This window comes from Hemiscyllium ocellatum, chromosome 1, assembly GCF_020745735.1.
Source record: "Hemiscyllium ocellatum isolate sHemOce1 chromosome 1, sHemOce1.pat.X.cur, whole genome shotgun sequence".
Classification (NCBI taxonomy): domain Eukaryota; kingdom Metazoa; phylum Chordata; class Chondrichthyes; order Orectolobiformes; family Hemiscylliidae; genus Hemiscyllium; species Hemiscyllium ocellatum.
In genome coordinates, this window is record NC_083401.1 from 107,332,956 (window position 1) to 107,359,834 (window position 26,879).

General features: G+C 43.4%; 1 protein-coding gene across 3 annotated transcripts in view; it reads right to left on the bottom strand.

The window, feature by feature from the left end:
* tbc1d1 (TBC1 (tre-2/USP6, BUB2, cdc16) domain family, member 1) overlaps window positions 1-26,879 on the bottom strand; it is a 287,433-nt gene that overhangs the window by 222,517 nt on the left and 38,037 nt on the right. The window contains exon 1 of one of the 3 annotated variants that reach the window (XM_060824998.1): window positions 2,978-3,127. The exons of the other annotated variants lie outside the window; for them this stretch is intronic. Within the exon in view, the coding sequence (XP_060680981.1) occupies window positions 2,978-3,043 (66 nt within the window). The 5' untranslated portion in view covers window positions 3,044-3,127. Of the gene's footprint in view, window positions 1-2,977; window positions 3,128-26,879 lie in introns of those variants that run through there. 3 annotated transcript variants of the gene reach the window in all.

Sequence of the window (26,879 nt, forward strand, 5' to 3'; positions counted from 1 at the left end):
ATATGAATCATTGGATGTGAGTATAAGAGGTACAGTTAGCAAGTTTGCAGATGACACCAAAATTGGAGACGTAGTGGGCAGTGAAGAAGGTTACCTCAGATTACAACAGGATCTTGACCAGATGGGTCAATGGGCTGAGAAGTGGCAGATGGAGTTTAATTCAGATAAATGTGAAGTGCTGCATTTTGGGAAAGCAAATCTTAGCAGGATTTATTCACTTAATGGCAAGGTCCTAGGGAGTGTTGCTGAACAAAGAGACCTTGGAGTGCAGGTTCATAGCTCCTTGAAAGTGGAGTCACAGGTAGATAGGTGTTTGGTATGTTTTCCTTTATTGGTCAGAGTATCGAGTACAGGGGTTGGGAGGTCATGTTGTGGCTGTACAGGACATTGGTTAGGACACTGTTGGAATATTGTGTGCAATTCTGGTCTCCTACCTATTGGAAAGATGTTGTGAAACCTGAAAGGGTTCAGAAAAGATTTACAAGGCTGTTGCCAGCATTGGAGGATTTGAGCTTAAGGGAGAGGTTCAATAGGCTGGGGCTGTTTTCCCTGGAGCAGAGGCTGAGTGGTGACCTCAGAGGTTTATAAAATCATGAGGGGCAAGGATAGGATAAATAGATAAGGTCTTTGCCTTAGGGTGGGGGAGCCCAGAACTAGAGGGCATAGGTTTAGGGTGAGAGGGGAAAGATATAAAAGAGACCTAAGGGGCAACTTTTTCACAAAGAGGGTGGTGTGTGTATGGAATGAGTGGCAGAGGAAGTGGTGGAGGCTGGTACAATTGCAACATTTAAAAGGCACCTGGATGGGTGTATGAATAGGAAGTGTTTGGAGGGATATGGGCCAGGTGCTGGCAGGTGAGACTAGACTAGGTTGGGATACTTGGTCAGCATGGACAAGTTGGACTGAAGGGTCTGTTTTTGTGCTGTACATCTCTACGACTATCTGTAAAGCTTAATTTAACAATGACTTCAATCCTGCTTTTTGAATATCTGATGGCCGATTCCTGGAACGTTCATACAACTGAGTTTAGACATTTTCAGCTTCAAATAACTCCTTCATAGTTGCAACTAAACATATATGGTCTGAACCTTTTAAACAGAACTCCTTATACTGAGATAATCTACTTCTTAACAGTCCTAAACTGCTTCCCTTATTTAGGAGCAAAGGTTTTACACACTCAGCACTAGTCAAGACCTCTACAAAATTGCCAAACTGAAATGCAAAGCTTTTTCCAAGTTATCAGTGTTTCCCCAGGCCCAAAAGACCTTGAATCTTCTACCTCAAAGCCGAATGCACTACACTATTTGCTTTGTTCACTGGGAAACTCTCCCAATGTGAACAAATTTCCATTAGCCTAAACAAACTCTGACAGAAATTCAAACTCAAAATGCAAAATATATCTATCTTACACTTGAGGAAAAATAGAAGACAAAAAAAAACTTAAGATGCTGGAATCCAGAGTAGATAAACAGGAGGCTGGAAGAACACAGCAAACCAGGGCAGCATGACAAATTAGCTCATAATAACAACTTTGTATTTATAAAGCACCCCCAACATATTAAAACACCCAAGGCTGTTTCAAAAAACATTTACTTCATAAAATTTGAGCTACACAGAAGCAATCACTAGAGCAAGCAAAATGTTTGCTCAAAAGAGGTAGGTTTTATCGATGATGTTAAAGGAGAGAGAGTTAGGAACAGAGGGAAAGGGTTTAGGAAGCATTTCCATCTGAAGGCATGGTTATCAATGGAGGCACAATTAAAATTGGCAATGTTACAGAAGACAGAATTGGGGGTCTGCAATGTCAGGGCTTGAAAGGACTTCATTTGAATTAACAGTCTATTTGTCATTTCCACATTTGCTTGTTATGTCATCTGGTCCCCATAAGTGAGAAATAATCATACAAGCCCCTTTCCTGATAAGGGGCTCTTGCCCAAAATGTCAATTCTCCTGCTCCTCAGATGCTGCCTGACCTGTTGTACTTTTCCAGCACCCCACTCTCGACACTTAGATTGGACTCTCACTGAGTCTGTTTCTTTAAGCTGGTCATGTGGCTGGTGCATTGACACACTGTCACTCAGCACATGATGACAGTGCAGACGTAAATGTGTCCACTGAGGGTCTTCTGGTGTGTCAGTAGACTAGAAGATCCAGGTTTACCTGCCACAGGGGTGCATCAACACAAGGCAACAGGTTGATTATAAATATTTATAAGTTCACATAAAAAATAGTTCCTTGTTATTTATGAATAATAGAACACCAATAGTGTGCATCCACCATATTTTATTTTGAAACAAAAATTGTGGTAGGACCCAGAGCTTAAATCACTGGTTACACAGATGTTCAGTTATGTACTAAACAAGAATGTGTTTTATTTGTTTGTATTTTATGTACAAATGTAAATAAGGTCACATAGAAATGTAGACAATAATAGATGTTAACAGAAACACTCGTAGCACATACATTATCAAATTTCTGCTTGAGGGCATCACAAGCAATACAATTTAAATGAATTAAATTTACTTAGTATTTGTGGTTTATATATGGTCAATGTGCAAATGCTGTAATCTTCAAATCTTTCTAATCTTGGGCTCCTCCAGCCCAGTTTTATTTTGTTCATTATCTTGTACAATTTTTTTAAATGATATCCTATGTAACTGTGTGGTTATACCAAAGCACACCATCCATTGATGTCAGCACCAACAGCTCATTACTCTCTGCTCCAAGTCCAGAAAACTACAATGTATGACTTAATTTTACTCCTGAACATTGCTGTTGAAGAACCGACTAAAATATATATCCTTTGTTTCAGCACAGTGCACTTACATTGCTATACATCACCATGCTCGTTGTGCGGGTTGGCTTTTTTTCAAATAAGCAATAATAAAAGTTACTTAACATTCAACAGTTTTCAACTAACAATTAACATAATTTTAACATTTACAACTGAAACTAAGTCAACAACGATGGCACATACCTTGATTTCTTTCTCATACCCAACGTCCAACTTAAGAAAGTTTAACTTCTGTAGCCTAGCCTTCATGTCTGACGTCCAGTAAAACAAGTCGTTCCAAATCCTAAATGCACTCTCACTATGGCATCACACCCTGCAGTCTCATGCAATCAAATCACATTCTTAGTGACCCCTAACCTGAGGCAATTTTCTGTTGATTCTCAGCAGCAGAATACTGGCTCTAAACTGCAACTTCCTACTTGACTGTGAGATTCGGCATTCGGCTTAAACTGCCTGGCTTTCATCTTAACCCTTTCACTGCTGGAATTAAATTTTCATAAAATTTTCCCACATGCTTCTGAAGTGGGGGAAAAAAAAGATCCGGCAGTATAAAGATACAGACCCATAAAGATGCTTTTAAAAGCATTTTTAAAAAAGCAAAGGGATTTCCAACAGCGACATGGTACAGAGCAAAAGTGTTATGAAATACCAGCAAGAAAGTGTTTATGATTAGTAAGAATGACTTGACCTCTGTTTCCCCATTGAGGAAACGTTCAGTTAGATCCAACAGAAAGTTCCTAGACGATCTAAAGTTTATATTAAGTAGGAAAAAAATCATGTTTTATTTATTTGGCAGACGCAGGGGAATGAGTCAGGATGTTCAGCATAGAACACAGAGGCAAGTGAAAAGAAGGTTCCGGTCACAGAATGTTTTACCAATGGTAACTACAAAGACCAGAAATATAAAACATACAACATACATATAAAATAATGAAGATAAAAAATACAAATTGATAAGTTTGTTAAAGTATTACATTATAAGACTTTCTCAACAGAAAGTGATCTGAGCATTCATTGGGGTTTAAGTTAATCCAGCTCAATGTTGCAAAGCGGATATCTAATCAGCAGGCTGGTGTTTCCAATGGCTTCAAAGGGAAAAAAAACAGGGTAAGTGTAAAACAGGCTGCCAATTTTGAGTTGCCAAGTTTGCATTTCAAGAAACACATACTTATACCTCAAAGTTTGATCAGTTTTTTCTTACAAAATCAACTACCATTAGGAGGAAAAGCCATGTGTGGGAGTGGACAAAGGCCATAGCATCTAGCATAAACGCAGCCTTGGCCACTCAGGGATCTCCACTCAAATCCTTGTTTTAGCCTGGTACATGTATATAGGCCATCAATTCTGCCTGGGGGAGGTCAGCAAGCCAGACAGCATCAGGAGGTGGAGGAGTCCACGTTTTGGGTATAATCCAAAACATTGACTTCTCCACCCCCTGATGCTGCCTGGCTTGCTGTCCTCTTCCAGCCTCCTCCTTGTCTAGTTTAGATCCCAGCATCTGCAGTTTTGTTTTTGTCTCCAACCAATGCTGCCTGAGCTGAATGAAATGCAAGGGACTTGTAGATGTGGCCTCCTCTATATTGGGGAGACAGGCTGCCCACTTGCGAAACGCTTCAGGGAACACCTCTGGAACACTCGGACCAACCAACCCAACCATCCCGTGGCTCAACACTTCAACTCCCCCTCCCACTCCACCAAGGACATGCAGGTCTTTGGACTCCTCCATTGCCAGACCATAGCAACATGACGGCTGCAGGAAGAGCACCTCATCTTCTGCCTAGGAACCCTCCAACCACAAGGGATGAATGCAGATTTCTCCAGCTTCCTCATTTCCCCTCCCCCCACCTTGTCTCAGTTCCAACCCTCAAACTCAGCACCACCTTCCTAACCTGCAATCTTCTTCCCGACCTCTCCGCCCCCACCCCCACTCCGACCTATCACCCTCACCTTAACCTCCTTCCACCTATTGTATTTCCAACGCCCCTCCCCCAATTCCCTCCTCCCTACCTTTTATCTTAGCCTGATTGGCACACTTTCCTCATTCCTGAAGAAGGGCTCATGCCTGAAATGTCGATTCTCCTGCTCCTTGGATGCTGTCTGACCTGCTGCGCTTTTCCAGCAACACATTTTCAGCTCTGATCTCCAGCATCTGCAGTCCTCACAATCTCCTAATTGTAGAAGTCCTAATATTAAAAGACCCCTCAACTCCTCCTCCTCCTCTATCATTGTACATAATGGAAGGAGAGGGCAGGCACCCTCCAGTTTTTCCTTTGATGGTTTATCATAATTTCAAAGGTGCCAGCTGACCTCCAGAGATCTTGCCTAAGCTGCTTTTCTTCACATTTGTCCCTGGATGCTAGCTCTGTGTTATTATATTATGATTTTCAAAGGTCCTGCTATCACTTCCTTCATAATTGATTCCAATACTTCCCTAACAATACATGTTAAACTAATTGACCAATAGATACCCGTTTTTGCCTCCCTCTCATTTTGAATAGAGTTGTCACATCAGCAGTTTTCCAATCCTCTGGTATTTCTCCAGAATTCAACTATTGTTGGAAAATTATAACCAATACATCCACTGTGTGTGGCGCGACCTTCTGTAGGATCCCAGGTTATGAGCCAAGAAGACCAGAGAACCTATCTGCCATTCGTTTGTCTAATATTACTACTTTAGTGATTGGAGTGGGACTTAATTCCTCCCCTTCTTTAGTTTTAATGGGATCTTTGCAGTATCTTTCATCACAAAGACAGATGCAAAATATCTGTTTAACGTCTCTGCTATTGTTCACCCAAACCATCTCCCAGATTCATTTTCTAAGGGGCCTATGTTCACTTTGACCTCACTTTTCCTTTTTAAATATCTAATGAAGCTCTTATTGTTAGTTTTCATAATTCTCACACGTTTGCCTTTTTAGTTTATTATCTCTGTCTTTTTATTTTCATTTTAGTCATCCTTTGCTGGATTCTGAATTTATCCCAGTCTTCAGAGCTATCACTGACTTTGGTATCCTAATATACTTTTACTTTCAATTTAATACTCTCCTTAATTTCCTTGGTTAACCATGGTGGATTTATTCCTCTTTTAGAATCTTTCCTCCTTACTGGGATGGTTTTTTGCTGAGAGTCATAAATAACCTCCTCAAATATCTGCCACTGCTTGCTTACTGTCATTCCTGCTAATCTATCCACCCAAGAGAAAGTGAGGGCTGCAGGTGCTGAAGATCAGAGTCGAGAGTGTGGTGCTGGAAAAGCACAGCCGGTCAGGCAGCGTCCAGGGAGCAGGAGAATCAACGCTTCGGACATAAGCCATTCTTCAGAGTTTCATCATTCCTGATGAAGGGCTTATGCTTAAAACATCAATTCTCCTGCTCCTTGGATGCTGCCTGACCTCATGTGTTTTTCCAGCACCACACTCTTGACCCTAATCTATCCACCCAGTTCACATCAGCTAACACTATTCTCATTTTATTGTAATTCCCTTTATTTAAGTTAAACAATCTGTGTTTCCAATCCAGGTTCTCACTGGTGAAGTGAATATTAAATTCTGTCATGTTATGATCACTGTTTCCCAGGAGATCATTTAATCTGAGGTCATTTATTAAACCTACCTCATTACCCATTATCAGATCCAAGATAGCCTGCATCCTGGTTGGCTTCATGACATCTTGCTCTAGGACACTATCCATAATGCACTCTATAAATCTGTTGTCATAGATACAATTTGATTCCAATTTGACTAACTCAATCAATGTGAAGATTAAAGCAGCCATAATTATTGGTCTATTCTTTTTATATGCTCATATTTGTTGATTTATAGCCTTTCTGACAAAGTGCCATTGTTTCAGGATCTGTACACTGTTCCTACCAATGTATTTTTTTCTGTAGTGATTGTAACAAGGCGAGACCTCATACAATATGAGTTCCCTGATTAGGGTTGTTAATCTGGTCCAATCAGGAAACCCTGGCTGACATATAAGAACAAGGAGTGTTGTCCAGGCTCCAGTTTGCAACTTAAACAAAAGACTTAGCAATTTATTAACAATAAAGTGACTTCAGCAGAGTTAAATTAAACAACCAATTGGCCTATGCTTAAACCCTAAAACAGTTATTTTCAGCCCCAAAGAAAACAGCGAAACTGGCCAGCTTATTTAAACGGCTTTCACTATGTGTTGTATCACCAGTATAGATAGAATCACCATTGTCTAAATGTGAAGAAGGCATCTAGGCAAGTTTTGTCATTTTACCTTCCTAAACCATCCTGAACATCTCTGGGATAAAGCTTTGGTTTGGTAGTAAAAAGAAGAAAAAAAGAAAAAAAGAACAGGAGTGTTACGCAGCATTGCCCTTTGATGTGAAGGGCACTGCTTGTCACTGGCCACCCGGGTGTTTTCCTATCTTCCTGGTGGTGGAAACTGAATTAAGATCCATGCACTTTGTGTCTCTCACTGTGTCTCACACCTGCACACACACACACACCATGGGTGCTGGGGGAAAAAATAATCACTACCGCAGTTAGGCGGTAGTGTGGGGGTTAATAAAAAAAAGAAAAATAAATAAATAAACAGGAGTGTATGTATGTGAAGGGCACTGCTTTGTCACTGGACCACTCAGGTGTTTTCCCTTGCTTGAGTGCTGGATCAGTGAGAGGGTGTGCACCTGTGCAAGGGACTCTCCTGCTCGAAGGTGTCAGAGGGGAAGGGGACAAAAAAAGAGAAAGAAGGAAGAACAGGAGTGTTACACAGCATTGCCCTTTGATGTGAAGGGCACTGCTTGTCACTGGCCACTCGGGTGTTTTCCTATCTTCCTGGTGGTGGAAACTGAATAAAGATCCGTGCACCTTGTGCCTTTCACCGTGTCTCACACCTGCACACACACAGCATGGGTGCTGGGGAAAAATATGCACTACCGCAGTTAGGCAGTAGTGTGGGAGTTAAAAAAAAGAACAGGAATGTTAGATATCCTGAGAGCTGGCCCTGAAGGGAGCTGGATCAATGTCAAGGTCTCTCCAAGTGTAAATAAAAGGTGACTTAGTGACAGGATACTGGCTCCTGTGGAGTTATTTCTGTTTCCCTTGCTGTTGTTTCATCTCTGCCCAATGGGGTTCAGCTTCAATGACCACCAATGGGCAGACTGAAAATATAAGGTACGACATTTCTGTGAGAAACCTAACAACTTGTCTTTTTATTTCACTATAACTTGATGCTAGACAGTATGACATCACTTACCATATTAATGATGACAGTGAGGTAAAGGATGTACATAAAAGCCTGAATCCCTGTTTATAGAAATGTTGTCTGAAAGCTTTGTGCAGATGATTTATGGTAAGAATCCAGAATGAACATTTTGAATACTGAATTATTGTTACATGCAGGCCAACAATGCAAACTTCGTTAGAACTGGGAGTGATTCCAAAGGTCATTAGCGATTATATTTCTGTTTTGTGTCTAGCTGTACAATGTAACTGAAGCCGTTGATATAATACTCCAAGCCTTTGAAGATGAGAGAAAAAAATAAACCTAATATTTTAAATCTTTGAAGGAGTGATATAATTACAGACTAATTTTTGTGTTGTGTGACAGTAAAACAGACATTTCAAAGTGAGAGCTAACACTTGTGAAGTGATTTCTGCTGTATTTCCAATGGTTATTGTGACAGAGCAGTTGCAGCTCTGAGAAAGGTGCCAGCTAATATGTGCACCCACATCAGAGTGTGTGTGTGTGTGTGTGTGACAGATTATGGTGTGTATATGTGAAACAAGGCTTGATGTAAGTTGACATCTTTAACAGAAAAGAAAAAATTCAGAATGGCAGATTGGAAAGATTAAAATTAACTTAAACAGTACAATGTATCTTTCGTGTGATGAGATAAGCAAAACAAATACATGTTTCCAAATTATAGGCCAATTTGCTTGAAGAAAATAAAAGATTTTTAACAGTTCCTCTATCACTTCTAATCTCCGAGTCTCAACAAAAGCTTTGTAATTTTCCCTGTAATCTAGCTGTAGCCCTGTAGCGTCCTGTTACGTGTCCCAAGCTGTAACCCAGTTTCTGACAGATTTTTCCAATGGAATGATCTCCTTCAAAGGCAAGTTAACAAGCTCTAAGTTAAAAATCACGCAAACCCAGGTTGCAGTCCAACAGGTTTAACTATAACCTGGTGTTGTGTGATTTTAAAAATTTGTCCACCCCAGTCCAACACCGGCACCTCCACATCTTATCAAGCTCTGCAATGGGACAAAGAGGAGGACCATTCCTTCTGAGACACCCTGGTCCAGTCCTCCTTCACTCCCAACACCACCTCCAAACCCCACCCCCACAGCCTCACGGCTGCACTTTACCTGCACTTCACACAATCGTAATCTACTGCATTCACTGCTCACAATGTGGTCTCCTGTACTTTGGGGAAACAAATGTAGACTGGGTGACCGGTTCACAGAACACCTACATCCTGCCTGAAAAAAAAGACTCTGAGCTTCCAGTTACCTGTTACTTTAACACACCACCCTGTGCCCTGGCCAACATCTCTGTCTCAGGTTTGATACAGTGCTCCAGCGAAGCTCAGTGCAGGCTGGAGGAACAACACCTCATTTTCTGCTTGGGGGACCCTGCAGCCTTCTGAACTCAATATCTATAATTTTAGGGTTTGAGGCACCCTCTCCCATGTCCTTAGCCCAACCCCCCACGCACTAGGCCTTGTTATCACATGGGCTGCTTATTACACCCCACCCATTGTTAGCCACTAACAGTTCCCATTAGCAGACATTCATTTGACTAGGCTGACCATTACTCACTTATATGTCTCTGCAACTCTTCTCTCTGAGTTCTATCTCCACCTTTCGTTTACTCCTTCCCCCTCCCTCCACCCTATTTTCTGCATAAAAACCAACATTTTCCTAGCTACCATCAGTTCTGAGGAAGGGTCACTCGATATGAAATATTAATTCTGATTTCTCTCCACAGAAGTTGCCGGACCTGCTGAGCTTTTCCAGCAATTCCTGTTTTTGTTTCTGAAAAAAAAAGCCATGATCCACCAAGCCAATATTTCATTCCAGGATCTGACCTGACTATTGGTAACATCAGCTGGGATCATATCAAGTAAGTATGGTTTGATTGTAATCAAGTCCCGTAAGTCTAAAACAAAATTCTCGAGATCAAACTGCCTCAGAGACATTATGGTGATCGGAAGTGTCCTGATTGGATATTCACCAACTGAGCTGTAATGGCGGATAAGCCATGGTATAGGAACATGGGAACAGGAGATATAATCGGGTTTGCTTTGAGAAGTGTACATTTTATATATTTATGATTCACCTGACTCTTTGTCAAATCAAGACTGAGTCTTTCAGAGTCGTGAAATAAAACAAAATGACAGAAACAAGATTATTTGTTTATTAGAGTTGTACCTGTAGAATCTAAGTGATGTGTTGCTGGTTAAAGCACAGCAGGTTAGGCAGCATCCAAGGAACAGGAAATTCGACGTTTCGGGCCAGAGCCTTTCATCATTCCTGATGAAGGGCTCTGGCCCGAAACATCGAATTTCCTGCTCCTTGGATGCTGCCTAACCTGCTGTGCTTTAACCAGCAACATATTTTCAGCTCTGATCTCCAGCATCTGCAGACCTCACTTTTTACTCGAATCTAGGGGTGGCACGGTGGCATAGTGGTTAGCACTGCTGCCTCACAGCGCCAGGGACCTGGGTTCAATTCCCGCCTCAGGCGACTGACTGTGTGGAGTTTGCACGTTCTCCCCGTGTCTGCGTGGGTTTCCTCCGGGTGTTCCGGTTTCCTCCCACAGTCCAAAGATGTGCGGGTCAGGTGAATTGGCCATGCTAAATTGCCTGTAGTGTTAGGTAAGGGGTATATGTAGGGGTATGGGTGGGTTGTTGCTTCGGCGGGTCGGTGTGGACTTGTTGGGCCGAAGGGCCTGTTTCCACACTGTAAGTAATCTAATCTAAGTGATGTACCCATAAAGTTGTATTGTTTGAGCGCACATCATCAGTTCAGGCTTCTTGATATTTATCATACTTCAATATTTGGACTTGGTGAATGTCAGGCTCAGCTCATACGAAGGAGAGACCGGTGGTGCTCAGGGGAAATAGGGGGAACTCAGAAGAATCCCTGCTCAATAGTTTACACCAGCAATGCATACTCGCACTGGGCTGTCCTCTTCGCCTCATCCCTTCCTTGCCTCTCTGCTCCAACTCCTCTTCTTCAGGCAGCTCCAAGATTTACACAGCAAGCTAGTGGAAATGATCACAAATCATAACACTCATTCTAAACTGGACTGGATGACGGACTCCTCCTGAACTAGCTAGATAGCATCATCATTGAGCAAATCAGTGGGCATTCTGAATCACTCAGAATCCATATCGCTATATGGCTCTCATTCGATCAGCACTTTGTGTCATCCTGAGAGGAACCAGTTCAGGTAGTCTGAGTTAAAAAGTGGAGGGAGTTATTTGTGGATCAGCACTGTGTGAAAGCAGGAGAAAGTGAGGACTGCAAATGCGGGAGATCCAAGTCAAAGAGTGTGGTGCTGGAAAAGCACAGGAGGGTCCTGTTCCTCGGATGCTGCCTGACTGTCTGTGCTTTACAAGCACCATACTCTTCAATTGTGTGAAAGCATCATGGCACAGAGTTCTATCACTTACTGTAACATCGTGTTGAGAAACAATCCTGATTTTTCATGATTGTTGTGCCACACTAAGTTGTACCTACTGGAAGCAAGCCACAGGGGCAAATATTAATGCCCATTCACTGTGGACATACAAATATATGAATTGTGAATGAGTCCTTCAAGCCTGGTCCAATTCCACATTCCCATCTAGCCCGATAATCTTTGATATCCTTCCTAACAAGAATCTATCCACCGCCATCTTAAACATATTCAATGACCCCACCCTCTTTTATTCTCATTGGATATGGGCATCACAGGCTGGGCCAGCGTTTATTGCTCATCCCTAGCTGCCCTTGAGAAGGTGGTGGTGAACTGCTTTGTTGAACCGGGTTGACCCACAATGTCATGAGGCGGGGAATCCCAGGATTTTGACCCAGTGATAGTGAACGAACAGCGATATATTTTCAAGTCAGGATGGTGAGTGGCTTGGAGAGGAGCATGTAGTCAATGAGGTTTCCATGCTGCCCTTGGTTCTTCGGGATAGAAGTGGTTGTGGGTTTGGAAGGTACTGTCTAAGGACCTTTGGTGGTCTGCACTGCCAGCTTGTAAATCGGGCATCAGTGAAGTTCACTGCAGCACAGACTCGACTCCAAATCTCACTCCGACAGGTGCCCAGGTAAGTGCACAGCCACCTTACACATGATTATCTTGTGAGTTTTAGGAATGATGTTTAGTTACTGGAATCCGCCATGCTGTGGGCTCTACAGCTTTTCGCTCTTTTGGTCTCTTGCTGCCTCTGCAAGTCTTTGTTGCTTGTCTTGCTGTTTCATCACCACAAGGTGAAGAGCTCCATCTGGTGGCACACTGAATCCCTGCAAGCTTTGCTGTTGTGTATTTAAATACCCATTGTAGACTTTTATCTGCAAAACTAGATGATTAGATTCCCTACATTGTAGAAACAGGCCCTTCAGCCCAACAAGTCCACACCAACCCTCCGAAGAGTAACCCACCCAGACCCATTCCCCTACCCTATATTTACCCCGACTTGGCAATTTAGCATGGCCAATTCACCTGACCTGCACATCTTTGGATTGTGGGAGGAAACCAGAGCGCCCAGAGGAAACCCACGCAGACATGGGAAAAATGTGCAAAACTTTATACGGCACAGTGGCACAGTGGTTAGCACTGCTGCCTCACAGCACCAGAGACCCGGGTTCAATTCCCGCCTCAGGCGATTGTGTGGAGTTTGTACATTCTCCCCGTGTCTGCGTGGGTTTCCTCTGGGTGCTCCGGTTTCCTCCCACAGTCCAAAAATGTGCAGGTTAGGTGAATTGGCCATGCTAAATTGCCCGTAGTGTTAGGCGAAGGAGTAAATGTAGGGGAATGGGTCTGGGTGCGTGCACGTCGGCGGGTCGGTGTGGACTTGTTGGCCCGAAGGGCCTGTTTCCACACTGTAAGTAATCTAATCTAGAAGTAATCTAATCTAATCTAATCCTCACAGACAGCCAAATCAGAAATTCGACCAGGGATCCTGGTGCTGTGAGAGGAGTGGGGAGGGAAAAGAGGTAAAGGAGTAAGCAGGGATAGTATAACAGCCACAGAAAGGGAAGTCATCGAGGAGAGTTTGTCTACAGAGTCAGTATGGATGAAAGTCAGAAAAAGGACACGAGTAATCAGTAGAAAACTGACTTTCCACTAACCCTTCAGTAGCAACAGAAACACAGAGGAGTAGATTGGGAGGCAGATTTTGGAAAGGTGCAGAAGTAACAGGGTTGTTGTCATGGGTGACTTCAACTTCCCTAATATTGATTGGAACCTCCTTAGTTCAAATAGTTTGGATGGAGCAGCTTTTGTCAGGTATGTCCAGGAAGAGTTCCTGACTCAGTATGTGGATAAACTTAGAGGGGAAGCCATATTGGATTTGTTACTTGGCAACGAATCATGCCAGGTATCAGATCTCTCCATGGGAGAGCATTTCAGTGATAGTGATCACAACTCCCTGACATTACTATAGTCTTGGCATGTGATAGGAGCAGACAGCATGGGAAAGTATTTAATTGGGGAAGGGGAATTACAATGCTATTCAGCAGGAATTGGGGCTCCTAACTTGGGAACAGATGTTCTCAGGGAAATGCATGACAGAAATGTGGAGGTTGTTTAGGAAGCACTTGCTGTTAGTGCTGCACAGGACTTTCCCACTGAAGCAAGGAAGGGATGGTAGGGTGAAAGAACCTTGGGTGACTAGGGATGTGGAACATCTAGTCAAGAGGAAGAAGGAAGCTTACTTAAGATTGAGGAGGCAAGGATCAGACTGGGCTTTAGAGAGTTACAAGGTAACCAGAAAGGAAATGAAGAAAAGACTTAGGAGACCCAGAAGGGGGCATGAAAAAGCTTTAGTGGGTAGGATTAAGGAGACCCTAAGGCATTCTACACTGATTTGAGGAACAAGAGGATGGTAAGAATGAGGATTAGGCTGATCAGGGATAGTGGAGGGAACTTACGCCTGGAGTCCGAGGAGTTAGGACTTTGCTTCAGTATTTACTACTGAAAGGGTCCTTGACATTTCTGAGGACAACGTAAAACACACTGATATGCTTGAGCAGGTTGATGTTAAGAAAGGAGATGTGCTGAAAAGTTTGAGAAACATAAGGATAAATAAATCCCCTGGGCCAGACGGGATATACTCTAGGATACTGCAGGAAGCGAGTGAGTGAAGAGATTGCTGTGCCTTTGGCGATGACCTTTGCGCCCCCACTGTCCACTGGAGTAGTTCCAGATGATTGGAGGGTAGCAAATGTTATTCCCTTATTCAAGAAGGGGAATCGGGATAACCTTGGGAATAACAGACCAGTCTTATGTCTGTGGTGGGCAAATTATTAGACAGGATTCTGAGAGACAGGATTTATGATTACTTGGAAAACCATAGTTTGATTAGAGATAGTCAGCATGGCTTTGTGAGGGGCAGGTCATGCCACACAAACTTCATTGAGTTCTTTTGAGGATGGGGCAAAACACATTGAAGGTAGAGCAGTGGATGTGGTGTACGTGGATTTTAGCAAAGTGTTTGATGTGGTTCCCCATGGTAGGCTCATTCATAAAGTAAGGAGGCATGGGATACAGGGAAATCTGGCTGTCTGGATACAGAATTGACTGGCCAATAGAAGACAGAGGGTGGTGGTAGATGGAAAGTATTCAGCCGAGAGTTCGGTGACCTGTGATGTTCCGCAGGGATTGGTTCTGGGATCTCTGCTCTTCGTGTTTTTTTATAAATGACTTGGATGAAGAAGTGGAAGGGTGAGTTAGTAAGTTTGTCCATGACATGAAGGTTGGGTGGAGTTGTGGACATTGTGGAAGGCTGTTGTAGGTTGCAACGGGACATTGACAGGATGCAGAGCTGGGCTAAGAAGTGGCAGATGAAGTTCAACCTGCAAAGCTAGCAGGGAGAAAGGTAAATTTTGTAAACTGTATTTACAGCAGGTGAAGCTGTACACCAGGAGTGCGCATTCATAAAATGTACACAACCATATATTCATTCCATTTTATCTTGCAAGGACTCACTCTTCTAATATCCTTGTCCCATATCACCGTAAGATATAAGAGCAGAATTAGGCCATTCGGATCATTAAGTTTATCTGCAATCCAGGCTGCTATGTTTCACAACTCCATTCTCCTGTCATCTCCCTGTAACCTTTAATCCCCTTACCAATCAAGAATCTAACAATCTCAGTTTAAATAAGCTCAATGACTTGGCCGCCACAGCCCTCTGCGGCAATGAGTTCTGCAGATTAACCACTCTCTGGTTGAAGAAATGTCTCTTCATCTCAGTTCTAAATGGCCATCCCTTCACTCTGAGGCTGTGCCCTCAGGTCTATATCTCCTACTATTGAAAGGTCTTCTCCATGACCATTCTACCCAGGCTTCTCAGTATTCTCCAAAGTTCAGTGAGGTCTCCCTCATGCTTCTAAACTCTTTAAGTACAGACTCAGAGTCCTCAACCACTCCTCATATGACAAGCCCTTTATCCACTGGATCATTCTTGTAAACCTCCTTTGGACCCCCCTCCCATAACAGCACATCCTTCACAGATATGAGACCCAAAACTGCTCACAATATTCCAAATGCAGTCTGTCCAGAGCCTTATACAGCCTCAGCATTACCTGTCTACCATTGTTTTTTAGCCCTCTTGAAATGAATGCTAACACTGTATTTGCCTTCCTAACTGCCAACTGAATCTGCATGTTAACCTTAAGAGAATCCTGAACTAGGATTCCTAAGTCCCTTTATGTTTCAGATTTTCAAAACCTTTCCCCATTTAGAAAATAGTCTACAACTCTATTCTTCCTGCCATAGTACATAACCTCACACTTTGCCACATTTTATTCCATCTGCCACTTTTTTGCTCACTCTTCTCGCCTTTCTCAGTCCTTCTGCAGCCTTTCCGCTTCCTCAACATGACCTGTCCCTCCACCTATCTTTGTGTCATCTGCAAACTTAGTAATAATGCCCTCTGCCTAGTTCCTCTGCCTAGATCATTAATGTTTAATGAGAATAGCTGTGGTCCCAAAGCTGACCCCTGCAGAATTCCATGAGGTACCGGCTGTTATTCTGAAAAAGACCCCTTTTATCCCCACTGTGTGCCTTCTGCCAGTCAGCCAACCCTTTATTCATACCAGTGCTTTGCCCCAAACACCATGGACTCTTATCTTATTTATCAACTTCCTGTCAGGCAATTCATCGAATGCCTTCTAGAAATCCAAATAGATCATGTCCACTGGCTCTCCTTTATCTAACTTACTCATCACCTCCTCAAAGAATTCTCACAGGTTTGTCAGACAAAACCTCCCTTGACGAAGTCATGCTAGCTCAGCCCTATTTTATCCTGCACTTCTAAATACTCTTAATAATGGGCTCTAAAGTCTTACCAATGACTGAGGTTGGACGAACTGGCCAATAGTTTCCTGTCCTCTGCCCACGTCCCATGTCAGGATGTAAATGAACCTGTGGGCTAATTCACAAATAGGACTGGGAGAAAATTATGCTCTGTCCCATTTGATTTTGCCTCAGCAATAAAACAAGCCTTCCCCTTCTCCACTCCATTTATTTCCTGCAACCTGTTTGATCTCTACTAGTATTGTGTCATGTGGTTACCGGGATTACAGAAGATAAATTAGATGAGTTCTGCTCTTTTAGTATCTAATTAAGTTACAGTAGAAATAAAAATCAGGAGCAACGTACAACCAATTCACGTTACTTGTTTTACACTGTCTCACACGATGTTAACATCGTGCACTTTGCATTTGTCAATTAAGAAATAGTATTAAAGAAGTGCACAATTGCGATATAACACACTTCCTGATTTTCATGTCATACAACTACTAGAATATATTAACTAACAGATATCTCAGAAATATGCTGCAAAAAAGCATGTTCCCATGGCAACAGTGATGCTAACACCCAGATAAAAGGTCGCTGTATTTAGTTATGGTTTCTGACACATGATCCATCCTTACACTTGAACTTTCTGGTATTTTTAATCTAAGCAGTACTTGAAGAATGACAAAGGCTGGCACTTTAACTACCTTCAATTCTCGAATTCATGTGGATTTGCCGACATATTAATGATAGGCCATCCATCTCCAGCCCAGTTCATATTCATATTAAATAGAATGTGCTATTTCAACATGCTAACAGTAAAGATTTGATTCAGAAATGTATGAAGTCTTGCATTTTTTAAACTGGAGGGTCGCATTCAGGCAAATCTGAAATCAGATCAGAAACCCACAGGCCTATGGACCTAGTGTTGTAAAGTGGGATTAGGCTCAATGATTAATTTACCAGCTCCCACAGACATGATGGACCAAGTAGCCTTTTTCTGCGCTGTGAACTTTCAATGATTCTAGAAAACATTCACAAAGTCTGCCATCACCACGCAATCCCTTTCAGATAGAAGGTCAAGATGTGGAGGCTGTCACTTTCCCCTGAGAGTTCGCCAACGCTGCTTTTCCATGAACTAACAAGAAGCACAATTCAAACAGAGCTGTCGAGTTGGTCAGTTTTCGTCCTCCATGCTACACAAGTTGTTTGGAGCTCACAAGATTGACACCAGCAAGGTCATTTAAATTCACACTGAATCGTCCCAGTTAACACAGAAATAGTGACAGGCATCATAACAGAAAGGTGGGGATTACAAACAACTGGACTCTATCCTTGACCTTTCTATCAATATCTTGACAGATACAGAAATGTAAACACAAGCATGGCTAGATGCCAGGAATGTTAACACTCTCCTCAGACCAAATGATAGTGTTTCTAATTTTGCAATATAATGCTGCTGACCTCCCTCTCGCAATCAAGGTCAGATCTCAGCTGGAGCTGTGAAAATTGTTCAGTAGCCAAGGTCAGAGAATAAATGACGAGCAAGTTCATAGAAAGGTGCGTATACAGTGGTAAACATTTTAATTCCTACGACAAATGAAGGGATGAACTGTTAGCTCATGTAATGTCCTGTGGCTCCCAGAAGCTGAATATAATCACACTTTCAAATTCCCCAGTATAGGTTCACAGTCTAGTCAAGGTCTTACCCAAACGTATGGGTTGGAGTTCAGAGTGAATTTTCTTAAAGACTGGTTCTGCGATCACTGAAATGACCATGCTGGTACCAACCTCCATTCCAACCAGGTGACTATTTAACCAGATGATTAATTTGATTGGTTCTGATGTCAATATTGCTAAGCAATTTAACTAATACAAACCAGATATAGGTGGTCTCTGTAGGGTGTGCGCTCTCCTGGATATCAGCCTATGCATTCTCTTACTCAATTTCAGTCTAGTTTTGCTTTCTTGAGTCCACATACCAATAGCACTACAATGGCTGGCCAACCCAGACCCTGAAGAAAGTTTTAACCATTTAACCCGAGGTTTGCCTTTGTTTTTGGGCTTTACCTCTTTGTTCGGGGTATGTCCCGAACGAGGCGATGCAATTGCCTTCACTCGAGCGGTGTTCCCTGAGACTAGTGAGGTGTTCCACTTCTATTGGAATTCCCTGTAGCTTATATGCTCCATCTGTTGCATTTTCCAATGATAAAGCCAGGGGTTGTGCCTGTTTGAAGTTCAACTGGGCTTCAGCTACTAGACACTTTTGCATGGTGACATCATTAATCCCACATACCAAATAGTCTTTCAGCATCTCATTCAGGGTTAAAGCAAAGTCACATACCTCTGCCAGTTATCTTAACCTTGTCAAAAATCTTGATACGGCTTCCCCGGGTTCTGGAATTGACGAGTAAAACTGATATGGTCTCAGAATTACAGGAGGCTTGGGATCGTAATATTCCCTAACTAAATTCATCAGCTCTTGAAAGATTGTAGTGTGTGATGCCACGGGGTAAGTTAGCTCCTAATAACCTCAAGCTGCAGGAGAACTACTCTCCTTTCCATCTGCCCCAATATCATTTGCCTGGGAAAAGTAACACATTCATTCCAGGTACACGGCCCAGTTTCCGATGGGAGGTTTGAACAAGTCAAGCTTCCCAAATAACATCACATAGAACATAGAAGGATACAGCGCAGTACAGGCCCTTCGGCCCTCGATGTTGCGCCGACCGAATCCTACCTAACCTATACTAGCCCAATAACTTCCAAATGCCTATCCAATGCCCGCTTAAATGACCATAAAGAAGGAGAGTTCACCACTGATACGGGCAGGGCATTCCATGAACTCACAACCCGCTGTGTGAAGAATCTACCCCTAACATCTGTCCTATACCTACCACCCCTTAATTTAAAGCTATGTCCCCTAGTAACACCTGACTCCATTAGCGGTAAAAGGTTCTTAGTATCTACCCTATCTAAACCCCTAATCATCTTATACACTTCTATCAGATCTCCCCTAAACCTTCTCTTCTCCAATGAGAACAGCCCCAAGTGCCTCAGCCTTTCCTCATAAGATTTTCCTACCATTCCAGGCAACATCCTGGTAAACCTTCTCTGCACTCGTTCTAAAGCTTCCACATCCTTCCTATAGTATGGCGACCAAAACTGCACACAATACTCCAGATGAGGCCGCACCAGAGTCTTATACAACCGCAACATGACCTCAGGACTCCGGAACTCAATTCCTCTGCCAATAAAGCCCAGTACACCATATGCCTTCCTCACAGCACTATTTACCTGGGTGGCAACTTTCAGAGATCTGTGTACATGGACACCAAGATCCCTCTGCTCATCCACACTACCAAGTAGCCTACCATTAGCCCAGTAATCCATCATCTTGTTATTCCTACCAAAGTGAACGACTTCGCACTTAGCTACATTGAATTCCATTTGCCACATTTCCGCCCAGCTCTGCAACTTATCTATATCCCGCTGTAACCTACCACTTCCTTCCTCACTATCCACAACTCCACCGACTTTTGTGTCATCCGCAAACTTGCTTACCCAGCTTTCAAGTCCTTCCTCTAGATCATTTATAAAGATAACAAAAAGCAATGGTCCCAAAACAGATCCTTGTGGTACACCGCTAGTAACTGCGCTCCAAGATGAACATAATCCATCAACTACTACCCTCTGTCTCCTTCCAGCCAGCCAATTCCTAATCCAAACCAGAAATGCTTATCCTAACTCAAAGAACAATTGTTGTGAGCAAATTTCTTCAGTTTTTCTCTCATCGCCACTGAAATAACTCCAGAGGCTAGCATGGAATCACAGAATCCCTAAAGTGTGGAAACAAGCCATTCGGCCCAACAAGTACACACCCTTCTCTGAAGCATAACCTACCCAGACCCATTCCTCTACCCTATTACGCTATACGGAGGATCCTTGATTATCCGAATATCAATTATCCAAAAATTGGATCATCTGAAGGAAATCTTGAGGCCCCGACAGAAACATTACTTCGCGTCTTTTGTTTACAGTGATTAAAAGTGCTGCTGAGAGCAGTCCTGGGCTGATGAGAGCGCAGGCACTGTCTCTAAATGACTGACCTCCCACCTCCTCTCTCTCCCTCACCACACTTTCCCTGGAGTTCTACACAGGGGTGTACCCTAATCGCCCCTTCTCCAGATAATCTCTCCAACATTGTTCTGTACAGGGCAGAGGTGGAACCTGGTGTGTGTGTGTGTGTGTGTGCGCTATTTGGAGACTCATCCCCCAAAAGGCAGCAGCAGCAGTAGCAATCTTGTTTTTGGTGTCCAGTCTGGCAGTCTGGCAGGGGACAGAATGCGCGGGGGGTGAGCGTGGGGATGGACAGGCGCTAGCAGAGGTGGTGTTGCGGGTTGGGCAGGGGGCGGTGTTGGATGGGGTTTTGGGGTCAGGCAAGGAGTGATGTTAGGCTGGGTTTGGGGGCAGATGTGGGGTGGTGTTGGGCTGGGCTTGGGGACGGATGTGGGGTGGTGCTGGATTAGGTTTGGGGGCAGATGTAGGGTGGTGTTGGACTGGGTTTGGGGGCAGGTGTGGGGTGGTGTTGGGCTGGGTTTGGGACGGATGTGGGGTGGTATTGGACTGGGCTTGGGACAGATGTGGGGTGGTGCTGGACTGGGTTTGGGACAGATGTGGGGTGGTGTTGGACTGGGCTTGGGACAGATGTGGGGTGGTGTTGGACTGTATTTGGGGGTGGATGTGGAGTAGTGTTGGACTGGGCTTGGGGCAGTTGTGGAGTGGTGTTGGACTGTATTTGGGGGTGGATGTGGAGTAGTGTTGGACTGGGCTTGGGGCAGTTGTGGAGTGGTGTTGGACTGGGTTAGGGGGTGGATGTGGGGTGGTGTTGGACTGGGTTAGGGGGTGGATGTGGGGTGGTGTTGGACTGCGTTTGGGGGCGGATGTGGGATGGTGTTGGGCTGGGCTTGAGGGCAGATGTGGGGTGGTGTTGGACTGGGTTTGGGGACAGATGTGGGTAGGTGTTGGGCTGGGTTTGGGGGGCAGGCGGGGGTTGGTTTTGGACAGGTTTGGGGGCACCAGGGGGCAGTGTTGGACTGGGTTTGGGGGCAGATGTGGTGTGCTGTTGGATAGGGTTGGTGTCAGATGGAGGGGCAGTGTTGGGCTGGGTTTGGAGGGCAGGCAGAGTTTGTTATTGGATGGGGTAGGGGCGGGCAGGGTGCAGTGCTGGACGGGATTGGGGCTCATGCGCAGTGTGCTGTTGCATAGTCTCCTAAACAGGGAGCAGACTTCATAGAAAACTCAAAGCCCCAGAGGAAAGGCATTGAATCGATTAACAGAATAATCAATTATCCGAACAAAATAGTGCCTGCCCATCTCGTTTGGATAATTGAGGTTTCTCTGTAATTACCCCTAACCTCCACTTTCCTGAACACTGTGGGTAAGTTAACATGGCCAATTCACCCTCACCTGCACATCTTTGGACTGTGGGAAGAAACCTCACCCAGACATAGGGAGAATGTGCAAACTCCACACAGGCAGTCCCCCGAGGCTGGAATCGAACCTGGGTCCCTAGCGCTGTGGGACAGCAGTGCTAACCACTGAGCCACTGTGTCAGACCAAGCATCTAAATCACATTTTCAGGAGCCCTGCGGTCCCTCCTACAATGACACCGGCAGAAGCATGTGCTGTGTGGTACCTCCCTTCCGTCAGTATGTGGACTCCTGATACGTTTCATGTGCCAGGTTCTGAGGGACCTGTCTTGTCACCAATAGACAATTGTTACAGTCCAAGGAGGACTGAAGGATACAGGCGACTGAGAATGTTCCAGAATGTAGGTATTGAGAAAACCCACTGGAGAGCATGCAGTGCCTTGCATTTTCTGCTGGGGTGATCACAGATGACCCACATTTTCATTGGAGGCCTTTCCTAGTCTGGATCACTGCTGCTTGCTGATCTGATGTAAGAAGGAAATAATCAAGAGTGTTCCGCAACCTCCTCATTAACTCGCTAAATCCAAAAGCAAGCTAAGAATTGATGCACCTTACCAAGAATGCATTAGTCGCCTTTTGGATACATCTATAAGTGGATGCTTATGAGATTCTACAGAAATCTCCACTGACTTGCTGAAATGATATATTCACTAGTTACATCAATATTATCTAGAAATAGGGGTGGGACTCATTGCAGGATTTTCAATAGATAACCAAGGAGCGGTGCTCGAGGGCAAACAAAGGGGAGCTCAAAGGTCCAACAGACAGTGAGACTGGAAGTCAGTCAGTGTGTGTGAAAGAGAAACAGTCTCAATGTTGGGCAGTGCCATTTTTACCTATACACTGGGAAGGCAATTGAATCATCCTGGTTCTATGTAGTGGCACAGTGAGAAGTTACAAGATGTTGGATATATCTGTCCTGTTAGAACTCAAGCACACACTCTAGGAGTTATGAGGCAGCTAAGTGTGATTGAGGAAGTTAGGAAGCCACAAAGGGATCAGTTGCATGTTTTATTTCTCTTTCAAGGCATACTGGGGACTCAAGGGTTAAACTACCAAAGAGACTCCCTGCAGTATCAACTGTATGTCTGTCCTCTTACAGAATAGACAGAACATCTCAGTAGGGAGGAGGCTGGCTGAATCTTAGAGAAGGAATCCATTGGAGCCACACACATGAGTTCCTCAGAAACCTCAGGAAAGGTGTTTGTCCTCCCCAGACAAGACTGACAGCCTTGGCTGCAACCCTGTTAAACTGCCTCCTGCTCCCATTGTCTTGCTTACCCTCCATATTAGCATAGGGAGGGGAACTCCCCCCCCCCCCATTGAGCACAGACAAAGCCCCTCTGTTTTAATCTTTTCCGATCAACACATGATCATGAAGTGTACGATAATCAGTCCCTGTAAAGTATTCACTCGTTATCACAGAACATCGACATTCACCGGGCCTTGTAAAATTATAATTGACCATCTTAAACAATGTAACAACAGTCAACTGTGTGAATTATAGACCTTTTATATTATTTTATAAAAAAGTACTGCCTTTGTGTGTCGAGCAGAGATTCGTGGAGAAGTCTCACCACAAGTCGACACAGGACCACTTTTGGGGACATTGAGAAACTCTTGATTGCTGTCCGATAATAAAGCATCTACTGTTGTACAGAAACCTGTGTCATCCAGATTTAAAGTCATAGAGTCATAAAGATGTACAGCATGGAAAGAGACCCTTCGGTCCAACCTGCCCTTGTCGACCAGATATCCCAACCCAATCTAGTCCCACCTGCCAGCACCCAGCCCATATCCCTCCAAACCCTTCCTATTCATATACCCATCCAGATGCCTTTTAAATGTTGCCATTGTACCAGTATCCACCATTTCCTCTGGCAGCTCATTCCATACACGTACCACCCTCTGCGTGAAAAAGCTGCACCTTAAGTCTCTTTTATATCTTTCCCCTCTCACTATGCCCTCTAGTTCTGCACTCCAAGATCTCTTTGTTCAGCAACACTCCCTAGGATCTTACCATTAAGTGTATAAGTACTGCTAAGATTTTCTTTCCCAAAATGCAGCACCTCACATTTATAAGAATTAAACTCCATCTGCCATTTCTCGGCCCATTGGTCCATCTGGTCAAGATCCTATTGTAATCTGAGGTAACCTTCTTCGCTGTCCACTATACCTCCAATTTTGGCGTCATCTGCAAACTTACTAACAATACCTCTCATGCTCACATACAAATCATTTATATAAATGATGAAAAGTAGAGGACCCAGCACCGATCCTTGTGGCACTCCACTGGTCACAGGCCTCCAGTCTGAAATACAACTTTCCACCACCACCCTCTGTCTTCTACCCTTGAGCCAGTTCTGTATCCAAATGGCGAGTTCTCCCTGTATTCTATGAGATCTAACCTTGCTAATCAGTCTCCCATGGGGAATCAAATTTGTGGAACAAAATATACATCAACAATATAATCAGGGTTCTGACAATGTCCTGAAAGTAGAGGGAGTTCAGAAGTAGCCTTGTGCCACTAATAGTTCTGTACAGCTGACAGCAAGAGTGAGGGAAGTGCACCAACAGAACTTTCTTTGTGTAGCGTACAAAATTAGAGTTTGGGGAATCACAGGGGTAGCATCTGCACGGTGAAGCTAGCTGTCTGCAGACAAGCTGAAATTGTGCCTGTGAGTAAATCCTGGAGTTCGGTTTCGAGAGTCCAGAAGAGCCCAGATGATGAATCACAATGGGTACAGTCACTGAGGCAATACACACGAACAGTTCTTAATAGGGACTTTCAAGGCCAGGTCACCAAAGTGAAGAATTGTAAACCCTGCAATTGTAATCATTCAATAATTGTAATATCTGGTCAGTATGGATGAGTTGGATCCATGCAGTACATTTCTATGACTATGACTATATGGCGTTCTCTCCCACATACAGCAATAGATGTTCAATCAATTAATAATTTTACATCTGAGATCAATAGATTTTTGCTTCAGCTGAAAATGTGTTGCTGGAAAAGGGCAGCAGGTCAGGCAACATCCAAGGAGCAGGAGAATCAACGTTTCGGGCATGAGCCCATCTTCAGGATTTTTGCTTATCAGAGAATATTAAAGAATGTGCAGCCAATGAAGGTGGAGAGAGTGAAGATACAAATCAGCCACATATCATTGAAAGGCAGAACAGGCTAAAGGATAAATTGCCTAATTCTGTTACTAAGGTGCATAGAATTAAAATGAAAGCACACTGTTACAGTGCTAAGCTGTTGTGAAAAGCTCTAGGTCAGGGAGGACAATATTAGATCGGGCTCCCACTCCTGATTACCACCCTGTGCTCCCTGTGGATACGTGGTCCATTCAAGACAATCATGATGGACCAGCACTGAGCTCTGCAAGGACTACTCTGCATGGCCTAACAATACCCAATATTCACAGGCGACCCTGTCTCATGAGAGAGAGGTATCAAAGCATAATATGATCCATACAGCCAAACTTCAACTTGGAATTACTTCTTTTCCAAGAGGAAGGGTGAGATATTAATTAAAAAAAGACTTATTCCACCTCCTCTGGCTGGGCTAGATGCTATAATCAATGTCAGTGTTTAAACAACAATTTGCAATCTCCTCTGCAATTAGGATTTAATTACATATGTGACTTATTGAAAATATATGTTTACATTGCAAATATTCAGCTTTAAACATAATGTAATTATTGTTAATTGCAATATTCAGTCTGTATTTAAAATATAAAAATCATATTCATCACAAAGTCAGATCTGGCTTAACTGAACAATATTTATACCCATAGTTGACCTTATAATTGTTGGTTTCATAACAATTTTATAACACATAAAACCACCAAACTGTTAAATGCTGTGGATTTTGGGAGAGTTGTCATATAAATGGAAGAGATGTAAGTTAAATTGCAAACATATTAATTTATTGAAAAAGTATAGAACATGCAGTTTCTCAAGATAAACTTGTCTTTAATCAATTATCTTGGTCACCCACGTTTGAACAGGAACAGAATTCCATTTGAAGCAGATATTGGAGAGGTAAGGATAACATTAGTCACAGCAAATTCCATCAGGTCTGGCTGCTTCCAAATGAAATTCCAGATAAAATTTAAAAAAAAAACAAGTCAAAAGGTTCATACTTTGTCTTTCCATGTCTTACCCAGTTCGACAAATCAAAAGCACACGCTGATTTGTTTTGATTCTGGATTACGTAAAAATAGGAAATATTGAGTCAGCTAGCACATTACACATAGTTCACCAAGTGTCAAAAATCAGGAGAGATGTATACAAGGTGACTCAAATATTGTCACCTTTTACATAGTCATTCAGAACAAGAATTACCTCCAAGGATTGTTGTTAACTGATAAACAACAGTTATGTGAGTCTTTGTGACAATTGTGTGGCATTTGTGAGCAACAATGTCCAGTTGTTTCGATACCTTGTGCAAGCTGGAAGTGGAATTGAGTAAGCTGCTTTAACACTTTTCTTTACCAGGCAGTAGGCCTACATTCCAATTCCAGGTAGTACCTAACAGTTCACAGCAGGAGAAGACACAGCTTGAGAGAAAAAAAATAGCAGGTACACAATGGAGGGCAGCATTCTGGTGGACCCCAGCAGCAATCACTCCAAATCACTCTCAAACCTACCCTCCATTAAGGGATTGCAGAGTCTTAATCTCCAAGGCCTCTTTGCCACCACTTTGTAGTAAGTTGATGCAGAAAGGAAGAAACATTAGTGGGATCTAGACTATCGATTTGGACCAAAATGCATTTGGAAAAGCATTGGCCAATCACAGGCCAGTGGGAGAGCCGCCCTTGGTCCAGATAATAAGACATCAGTAGGCCTCATCATCTAAATTTTGTAATTTTAATTTATTCATGGCTTGTGGGTGTTGCTGACTGGGCCATCATTTACTGCCCATTCCTGGTTTCCTTTGAGAAGGAGCTGGTGAGCTGTCTTCTTGAATTATTGCAGACCATGTGCCATAGGTAAGCTCACAACAGTATTAGGGAGGGAATTCCAGGATTTTGACTCAGGGAACAGTGAAGGGACAGTGACACATTTTCACTGCAGGATGATAAGTGACTTGGAGGG